Genomic DNA, 11321 nt, shown 5'->3' on the forward strand with positions numbered 1-11321 from the left:
CCTGAAATGCTCTGCCAGAACCTGACAAATACAGATATGGATGCTCAACGCCAATACCAACCATTGGACTAAACTCGGGGTTTCCTGATGGAGGAGTTGGAGAAGGACTGAAGGAGCTGTGGGTGTTTGCAACCCCCTTGGATGGAGCAACAGTGTCAACAGGCCAGACCCCTTGGAGCTTTCATGGACTGGACCCCAACCAAAGAACACACATGGAGTGTCCCATGGAGCTAGCTGCATATGTGGCACTTGTTGCTCATCAGTGGGAGGAGAGGACCTTGGACCTGAGTGTGTTTGATGACCCAGTGTTGGGGAGTACCAGGGCAGGAAGACAGGAGTGGGTGGGGGAGCATCCTCATAGAGGCAAGGGGAATGGGGAGGGATGAGGGTTTCCACAGATGAGCCCTGGAAAGGGGAAAACATTTGAAATGAAAATAAAGAAAATATCCAATAATAAATAATTAAAGAATCATAATATAGGAGGCCAGAAATTTGTTCCTCATGTAACAATCCATTTTATGTCACTAAGTTGCTATGTATCCTCTGGACAATGTTAATGCTGTGTACCATAAATCAGAATATTTAGTTCAAACCCACCTTTCTTTTTCCTGTGGCCCATTCTATCATATCTACATGTAAGTGAAGCTGTTGACCATGTGGAAAATATGAGCTGAACTTTGCAATCTTCACCTTAAATTCAAGGCCATGTGAGAAATTCCGAATTTGAAAAATGTCATAATCTCTCTGAAGTTTTTCTCTCAGGTTCATATTCACTGTGTCTCCAATAGGATTAGTGAAGTGAATCCTCCTCAGAAAGGAGTTTAGCTGAAAGACAGAGAATATTCTATAATGTGTATACAATTCCTGTTCTAAAGTGTATTCTGATTTGATAGTAAGGGTAAACTTATTAAGGAATGACAGTCAGAAATCACAATGAAAACACTGGATAAATAAACTTATCATAATGTTTTTAGAATTTTAGTTCTCTCATAGGAGACTCCCAAACACAAACATAGACATACGTATAGAATCAAACAGTTATTCAATATGCAAACTCACACACACATACACCTATACACACACCTACACAGAGCCTCCCATCTATACAGAGACACTACAAATCATACAGTCACACATTTATTTACACACAAGTATACATACATGCCCACATACACATATGTGCATAGAGATGCAGCAAAAGTACACACATGTGCAATAGATAGACACACAGCCACAATCACACAAAATACATACATAGGCACACATATCCTGACAAGAACACACAAAGAATTGTATATAGATACAAACACCCACGCAAAGAGGTTCTGACACATAGACAAATTTATGCTGACATCCAAAGAAAGACAGGCAGGCAAATGGAAACACATATGTAAAAAGTTACACACACACAAACACACACACACACACACACACACACACACACACANAGAGAGAGAGAGAGAGAGAGAGAGAGAGAGAGAGAGAGAGAGAGAGAGAAGCATGTACATGCAAGGATGTCCACAAAACACACAAAACACATTAACAGTCACACACATATGTACTTTGACAAATACATACAGAAATGTACACACAGAAACACCTATACAGAAAGAACTTGATACACGTGAAAACTTTTGTTCATTTCCACAGACGGAAAGACAGAGAAACAGAAACACATATATACTAAGCAATACAAATATAAACACATATGTACAGAAACACAAAATCATACATATATACACAGTAAGAAATATACATTCATACACATGAATACATATATATTTTCTTAGATGAATATCAGCACTATTTTTTGTTTAATTACTCTCAGAGACCCATGTACATTCCTCAGAGCCCACAGTGGGGACAGAATCTGTTGAGGAAACTTAGAAAAACTATTCTCTCAGTGATTTCCATATAAGTGACAAGTAATAAACAAATGCTCAGCTCATCACCATGCGTAAAATTCATGAGTAAGGACTGCTGTTGTTTTCAGTATTAGAAGAGGTGTGATGATATTCAGGTGTTCTGTATCAAAATCCCATTTTTCACTGATAAAATATGTCTTGGACTTCACTGCCTTTCTGATTGCATTTATACCAACCTGTAGATTTCCGTTCTCACCAGGAAAATGTCCAGAAACCTAAATCTTTGGGGGAAATATTTCCTAGTTCATTAAGTTTGAGCATCTGAGAGTCTAAATGATATTGGTCAGACCAAATATCATCCAGTAGAAGAAACTCTACCTTCAAGCAGTCAAAGTTGGGTCCTTTTCCATTGTCCATGGCCTGATTATCTACTTGTTGAAGAATCATCTCATGAAGTGCATGGGCCATAGCATATACAGCATTATATATATCATAGCTACCATCACTAAAGGCCACATCAAAATTCTGTTCCCTTAGCCATTCCAATGAGGCATTGGACGAGCAGTTCTCCAGTGTCTTGCAGTAAGATGCTGAGGCTTCGCAGTTAAAGTCCATCCACCCAAGTCTTAACAGATAGTCACTTGAGTTTTTGAGAGGATTCAATGTCTGGACAAAATTTTTGAAACCAGAAATGTCACCATGGTGGTGTACAAATGCAAGAGTCCCATGCAATGAGTCATGAAGTAATGTCTTACTGGTAGTGACATCCCACTCTGACGTGGTGACCCATAGTTTCTGTATACCTAGAGATTTCCAAATTTTAAAGCTCAAAGCTAGAACATTATTTGAGTCACCATAAATGATAACAACACTTGTGGATGATGCCATAATTTGGTTGTAATACACTTCAGCTCTTGACTCATATAAATGGTCATATTCTGGTATCATGTATACAAAGGCAAAGCAGACTTTATTTTTTTCCATCTGTCTTCTCAAATATGAGAGAAATGAGGTACCCTTATCATTGTCTGAGATGACAAGTCCAACCCAGTTCCAGCTGAAGTGACACATGAAGGCGACCATGGCCAGTGCAAGAGATGTGTCTTTGGGGGCCATCTGATACAGGTAGGGAAATTGCTCATGATCATTTAGGATAGGATGGAAATTTCCGTAGGCAATCTGAAGGACCTATGGTACAGAGAGGAACATGTGGTGGAATGCACTTAAAAATCTTGTATACTTGTTTTTATATGAAAAGTTCATTACTTGTGACTATATTCCTCATCTCAGTTTCAAAGAAGAAAACATGGAAGCCTGGCACATCCATATCTAATGGGAAGAACAAAAATATAAAGCTAGCCCAGGTGTTTGACAAAGAGCCAGCAAAGTTGAGACATTTGTTATAATCTCTGTCATTCTGTCTTTCAGTTTTGGTCTTGATATCAACTTTTTCAATGTTTGGAGTGATTTTAATATATTTAAAACCCGGGGATATTGAATTGATCTGAAATTTCTCATGAATTATTTATTACTTCTCTCAGGAATACGGCTTCTAAGCTTCCACAGGAAAGCCCTGAACACACTACTCTTACTGCTTTTAGAGACAATAGCCTTATCTAGCCCTAATTAAAGGTATTCCTTGTCCCCTGTAGGTTGTGACTCACATAAAGATTCCAGAGAGCTCCTTTTAGAATCAGGCTCCATCATCCACAGATGTTACTATCATTTATGGCGACATGATAGTTCTCTTGTAACATTTGCCCTTTACTTACTCAGGAACAAGATAATCAGAGCAAAGTAAACTTAAAAAGGTAAATAAGATCTGATAGCCTAAAAAAGTTGGCAGTTAACCAGATTCAAAGCCTCATCCTACTACATGCTCAGGTAATTATGTGGCGTACGAGATATAGTCAGTATAATTTATGATCCTTGAGGAAAATATACAGCAACAAAGATAGATTGGCTGGAGTTATCTCTTCTCCACACAGGAGCTTATAATGATGGACAAAGAATGCTATGGAGAAATTATAAAACAATGAGGTATCAGGGCCTTCATTTCTTAGAAAAGTTAGTTTCTTCAGGGCCACTATTGTGTCTTAAGACTAAGAAGCAAAAGATCATGGAGATTAGACATAAATAAATTCCACAAAGTTAGAAAACATAAACTTTGTGTTATAGCAGAAATTGAGTAATATCCATAGCAATTTGGACCTGAAGGTTATTTTAGAGGGGAGGTGGCTAATGAGAATTGGAACTCTGACCATTAAAAGTTGATTATACACTGCTAGTGAAATGGCTAACTGCCCAGGCTAGCTTGAAGATTTTTTTCCTATCTAGTTCCTTGAAACCATAAGAGCTGCCAGACTGAGAATGGGCTGTTATACTTTGGCCAAAAGACTCTAGATCCTTAAAAGTTGGGTGATGTGTTTGATGAGAAAAATATTTGTAGAATATAACTCTGTTCCAACAGAGTTTATCACTTATGACTAAACATATGATACAGTCATGATACAAGATTTACAAGATAATTCTGCTATGTTACAGTTTATCAATGATGATCAAGAGGAAGTTAAAAAAATATGTCTGGGGACAGAAATGATATGATGCACAATTTGGAACAACACAAATTTATCCCTGCTTACTGAGATCTGTATTAAAAAACCCCACACTCTCACTGCCAGTCCATTAAGGCTGAAAGATTCTCCCTACCCCCCTGTACCAGACTCAATTCTTCCTGATCTACTCTTACCTCCTCTCTGTTGCTGGCCTCTGGCAGAAATCCTGTCATATATCTGAGTAATAAGTACCCAGAACTACATAGATTGATATAAGTATAAGGCCATTTTCATCCTCCAACTTGTCTAGCCCCCCAAACTACATAATTTTATTATTTTCCACATTACAAAATCTCACCTTTGGACATAAGTAGATGCCAAGGTATGCCAAAAGATTTACAGATGTTTGCCACTGTGGTCCTGTAATCAGCACTGCACACGTGGTCTCTTCATTACAGACATAATTAGGGAGGCTATTATTATTTTGTACATACAATTCAAAGATATTATATAATTGCGACATTTCCTTACAACCGCCCATTGGGTATTTTAATACCAGAGACATATTTGGTAAAAGATCAGAGTTCCTGTTGACTTCATCCATTGAAAAAGCCAATGCCAAAGCAAACTGGTGGTTTTTACTTGATGTTCTGTAAAAGTATACAGTGTTTGTTATAGACAGAGATCTACATGTGATAATTTGAAGTCAATACAATTACTCTTCTGTACTGGATAGTATTTCTCTTTTCCCCCCAAAATTGAAACATAGGTTAATGTTGTGAGATTGGGATGACCTAAGAAACTGGAAACTTGAAAACACTTCAAATGCTCATGAGAGTGTGCATCCATTAAATATGATATGACATTGGTATCACCCTAAGAGAGGTTATTTCCCTCTCTCTCTCTTTTTTGAGTCATGATCAGAAGGTAAATTCAACACCACAGACACTGACCAAACAGTAATTCAGGTCATATCTTTATTTTGAAATTACTGAAAATAATTTTGAGTTACTGGAAATAACTCAATAACTATATCAACTATTTTCAGTCTACACAGGAATGTGATCTATTAACACTAGGCACATCATGGCAACATTTTTCTTCTAGGAAACATCTTTGATTATCTTTCCAGTTATATTAACACAATACTAGCATCCTACTGAGAACTAGGAACATTGGGAAATTGCAGTGGTATCTACATGCTTGTAAAATAGAAGAATATGCGCAGCCAGTCCCACAACACCCAGAAAAAGCTCGTAACCCAGGTGCTCTAACACTCCGAGGATAGTAGGATCGGAGGTGAGGAAAACACAACATCTGCCCCAATACCAGAAGTAACTGGGACCAGTAAGACCCAGACACCAAGGGACTCTGCCCTTCCAGTGGCATGGATTCCTTCCAGTCTGGGCTGGTGCCCTGAATAGACCTTGGGAGCGAACTCTGCAGCCAGTCCTACAACACCCAGAGGAAGCTCTACTCCCAGGCTCTTTAACATGCCCAGTACCATAGGATCCCAGGAGCTTGCTCACACCAGGAGGCAGTTTGACTCCTAGGAGCTCTGACATACTCTGGATATCCAGATCACAGGATCCCAGAATCCCAGAATCACAGAGACAGCTGAACTCTGAGGAATTCTGACAAACTAGGATCACAGGAAGGACAGGTTCTAGTCAGATATAGCTTGGGCAGGTAGCACTAGAGATAAACAGATGATTGGAGGCAAGCATAAGAACATAAGCAAAAGAAACCAAGATTACTTGGCATCATCAGAACCCAATTCTCCCACCATAGCAAGTCCTGAATATACCATCACACTGGAAAAGCAAGATTCAGATCTAAACTCACTTTTTGTTATGGCGATAGAGGACACTAAGAAGGACATCAATAACTCCCTTAAAGAAATACAGAACACAGGCAAACAGCTTGAAACACTTAAAGAGAAAACATAAAAATCCCTTAAAGAATTACAGGAAAACACAGTCAAACAGGTGAAGGAAGTGAACAAAACCATCCAAGATCTAAAAATGGAAATAGAAACAATAAAGAAATCACAAAAGGAGACAACCCTGGAGTTAGAAACCTAGGAAAGATATCAGGAATCATCACTAACAGAATACAAGAGATAGAATAGAGAATCTCAGGTGCAGAAGATACCATAGAAAATATTGACACAACAATCAAAGAAATGCAAAAAGTAAAAATGTCCTAACCCAAAACATCCAGGAAATCCAGGACACAATGAGAAGACCAAGCCTAAGGATACTAGGCTTAGAAAAGAATGGAGATTCCCAACTTAAAGTGCCAGTAAATATCTTTAACAAAATTATAGAAGAAAACTTCTCTAACCTAAGGAAAGAGATGCCCATGAACATACAAGAAGCCTTTCAGAACTTCAAATAGACTGGACCAGAAAAGAATTCCTCCTGTCACACAATAATCAAAACACCAAATGCACTAAACAAAGAGAGAATACTAAAAGCAGTAAGTGAAAAAGGTCAAATAACATAAAAAAGGTAGACCTGTCAGAATTACGCCAGACTTCTTTTTTTTAACTTTATTTTATAAGAAATTCCCAAAGTGTTTCATTTCCCACACTTTGATTAATATGCCAGGGATCTCTTTCCTGCCCTTCCTTGCCTGAAATTGGTGCTCATTCTAGTTATTTTGCCTTTATATATAAGTGTGAAATAATTACTATGGTTTACTGTTTGTTTGTGGAGGGAGTCTTTCTATCAGGCTCAAGCTGGACTGAAAACTCCTCAGAGTTCTCATTCATCTGTTTTCTGAGGATGGTTTCCTACCCAGACACCAGCACTCCCAGTAACTCCTGTGGTGGTCATTTTACAGCAGACTTCTTAACAGATTATGAAAGCTAGAAGATACTGGGCAGATGTCATACAGACCCTAAGAGAACCCAAGCTACTATACCCAGCAAAGTTCTCAATTACCATAGATGGAGAAACCAAGATCTTCCATGACAAAACTAAATTTACACAATTATGCTTTTCATAAATCCAGCCCTACAAAGAATAATAGATGAAAAACACCAACACAAGGAGAGAAACTGCACCCTAGAAAAAGCAAGAAAGTAATCTTTCAAAAAACCCAAAAGAAGATAGCCACACAAACATAATTCCACATCCAACAACAAAAATAACAATCACTTTTCCTTAATATCTCTGAACATCAATGGACTCAATTTCCCCAAAAAGACATAGACCAACAAACAGGATATGTAAACAGGACCCAGCATTTTGCTGCATACATCTCAGTGACAAAGGCAGACACTACCTCAGAGTAAAAGGTTGGAAAACAATTTTCTAAGCAAATGGTCCCAAGAAACAAGCTGGAGTAGCCATTCTAATGTCGAATAAAATCAACTCTCAACCAAAAGTTATCAAAAGATAAGAAAGGACACTGCATACTGGTCAAAGGAAAAATTCTACCAAGATGAACTTTCAATTCTGAACATTTATGCTCCAAATGCAAGGGCACCCACATTCATAAGAGAAACTTTACTAAAGCTCGAAGCACACACTGAACCCCACACAACAATAGCAGGGGACTTCAACACCACACTCTAAGCAATTGACAGATCATGGAAACAGAAGGTAAACAGAGACACAGTGAAGCTAACAGAAGTTATGAACCAAATAGATCTAACAGATATTTATAGAACATTTCATTCTAAAGTAAAAGAATATACCTTCTTCTCAGCACCTCCCTGTACCTTCTCCAAAACTGACCATATAATTGGTCACAAAACAGACCTTAACAGATATAAGAAGATTGAAATAATCCCATGCACCCTATCAGATCACTACAGACTAAGGCTGGTCTTAAACACCAACAAAAACAATGGAAAGCACACATAGACATTGAAGCTGAACAATGCTTTACTCAACAATAACTTGGTCAAGGAATGAATAAAGAAAGAAATTAAAGGCTTTTTAGAATTTAATAAAAATGAAGACCCAGCATACCAAAATTTATGGGACACAATGAAAATAGTAGTGGGAGGAAAACTCGTAGCTCCAAATGCCTCCAAAAAGAAACTGAAGAGAGCTTACACTAGCAGCTTGACAGCACATTGAAAAGCTCTAGAACAAAAAGAAGCAAATACACCCAAGAGGAGTAGATGGCAGGAAATAATCAAACTGAATGGAAACAAAAATAACTATACAAAGAATTGACAAATCCAGGAGTTGGTCCTTTGAGAAAATCAACAAGATAGATAAACCCTTAGTAGACTAACCAGAAGGCACAGAGACAGCATCCAAATTAATAAAATCAGACATGAAAAGGGAGACATAACAATGAAATATATCTTTTTTTATTTGATATTTTCTTTATTTACAGTTCAAATGTTAGCCCCTTTCCTAGTATCCCCTCCAAAAAACCCCTAGCTCCTTTCCCCTCCCCCTGCTCACCAACCCACGCACTTCTGCTTCCTGGCCCTAGCATTCCCCCACACTGGGGCATAAAGACTAATGAAATATATCTTAAAATAACTATTCTGTTTGTTGAATATCAACAGTTGAAAATATTAAAATCATGTTCTACAAACATCAAAAAATATAAGAATATGTGCTGTAAAATGTACTATGTAATCTGTTTTTTGGGTAATAGAAGTGAACAATAAGACAATTGGAATGCAAATATATATATATATATATATATATATATATATATATATATATGAAAAGAATAAAAACTCATGTCTTTTCCTTGTCATTTCATGTCATCTGATCAATAGACACTAAATATACCCCTTCATAGTTAGTGATTCACTTTGATTTAAATACAATCAGCTTTCACTTAAAAATTGTACCTCTTGGTGATTTCATATTATCATATTATATTTTATTTTATATTATATTTCATATTATATTTTATAAAATAGGGCATTTTGAAATGAACTTTATCTCTAAATTTAAGAGATTTATTATTTGGCTGTCAAACTAGCATAGCTGTTTAAAATGCTATTTTTGAAAACAACAATCATCAATCTACATAATATGTATGGTCCCCACAGTGGTAAAATATGCAGCTATTCTTAATACAATTAATGAAAAAGAAACATAAGCAATAAATATCATGTAAGTGTTAGAGAATAAACAACTTAGACATGAAGAGAGAAGACAAGGAGATTCTTGTTTCTTAAATAATGATGAAAATGAGCTAGTTGGTAACTCCTCTATTCTTGTTTTCAAGTGTTGCCAACTATCCCATGCCACAACTGTCACCCAGGCAAGTGATAAGGGAAGTAAGCAGTTACCACTATTATTGATAGGTTCACTTTTCAAACATATCATTTATACTCCATATATTCCTACTTTAATCTAAAGAGAATAAAAAACTGGACTTTATGATACTTAAAAACCAGTGGTTGACCATAAACCCAAGTGAAGCATGGAGCAGCAGGAACATATATGAAGTTCACATGAGTCAGAACGACTTCCAAAGTTGATGAAGCTTTAGAAGGCACACAGTGACCAGATACAATGAATTTAAGAGAATAACTTTGTATCTGGGTGAAAGTTCTTCACAATGCTGTGTGCCAGGATCATTACAGGATCTACCATACGCACTAGCAGCAACAGAGTGATGGAAGGACCATTAATGAACTTTCTGACCATTTAATTGCAAGTACTTATGATAAAACTCATTAAAATAGTATGGATTTCTTTCAACAAGGCATCACTGATTACGGTGCTGTAAAAACTGTTAAAGCAGGGCTATATGTGATAGATCAACATAGATTATCCTTTCTTCAATCAGCTTCCAGCCTATAAATGGGAAGCCAACTGGAAGAAAAACATAAGAGTCACTGGATGAATTAAACAGGGAAAATAGTAAAAGAATTAAGAGTTGTTTCTTGAAGTTCAGAATTGGCAATATGACAGAAGGTTCAGAGCTTTGCCTAATCTCCATCCTTAAATTCCTCATGATATATTCATGATGACATTTACATGGAAAATATAAAAGCACTTACAGGACATTAAGGATCTGCTGATTGAAATACTCTTTCTCCACAGGCGGCCTCACTGCTTCAAGGGAGAAAACACAATTTGTCTCCAAGTCTCCATCTTTGTCTTCACCCAGTTTTATTTTCCAAAAGCACTTGGGATGAATGAGACTGGACATGAGAAGTAGAATGTTCAGGAGGAAGAAGAGTAACATCAAAGTGAACATTTTTGTACTGCCTTAAAACTGGGGAGCATGAATTATGAGGTGCCATGCATATCATCCCATCGAATGGGAGCCTAGGTGATTCTACCTGCTTTTATTTCTCAGGGCAAAGGAGAGGCTAGTTGTATAGTCATGATTAATTTTTTTCAGATTTCTCTTGACCCCTAGAGGAATCTTGAATTCTCTCTTCCCTGGGGCTCTGCAGCTGATTTCCAAAGCATGCAATAAAGATAGTTAGGTAAATACAAAGGTAGACAGTTCAGTCTCGGGGTCCATGACATCATTCATGTTTTTGAACACCTGAGAGGGAACCATTATGTTAAAATTAGGTCTCTGGAATGTTTCAATAAACTGATTATGTGAGCAGAATTAGAAATTATGTCGCTGGATTTTGTTAGACAGTACACATTAAGACATGCAGTGGTGCTTCAGTTAGAGGTACTGGGGACACATAAGTCCAAGTATAGAGAGGCAGTCTTATGTTTATGGCAATTGTGATTCACAGACCATGTACAGTGGGGATTATGCCACACCAGTGATAGATACATAATATTTAAATAAGGCCTTTGCTTCTATTGTCTTGAGAATCAATAAATACAACAAATTCAGAAATACACTTAATCCAGCTGTATCCAAAATTATCCAGCTCATAAGAGATCCACAGTTAATTTGCAGATTAAAGATTGAGTTTTAAAGGTTCAACAAGATC

The 11321-nt window shown here is 37.2% G+C and overlaps 1 protein-coding gene across 1 annotated transcript; it reads right to left on the reverse strand.

The window, feature by feature from the left end:
• Positions 1-597: 597 nt before the first annotated feature.
• Positions 598-10615, reverse strand: LOC110314631 (vomeronasal type-2 receptor 116-like; the record flags this gene model as incomplete). Its single annotated transcript, XM_021188891.1, has 4 exons — positions 10416-10615; positions 4779-5070; positions 2244-3053; positions 598-825 (listed from the first exon to the last, which is right to left on the reverse strand). Coding segments are annotated over exons 1-4 (1530 nt in total), but the record flags the coding sequence as incomplete, so codon positions are not given.
• Between the last annotated feature and the right edge of the window lie 706 nt (positions 10616-11321).

Source organism: Mus pahari, unplaced genomic scaffold, assembly GCF_900095145.1.
Source record: "Mus pahari unplaced genomic scaffold, PAHARI_EIJ_v1.1 scaffold_12196_1, whole genome shotgun sequence".
Taxonomy (NCBI): Eukaryota; Metazoa; Chordata; class Mammalia; order Rodentia; family Muridae; genus Mus; species Mus pahari.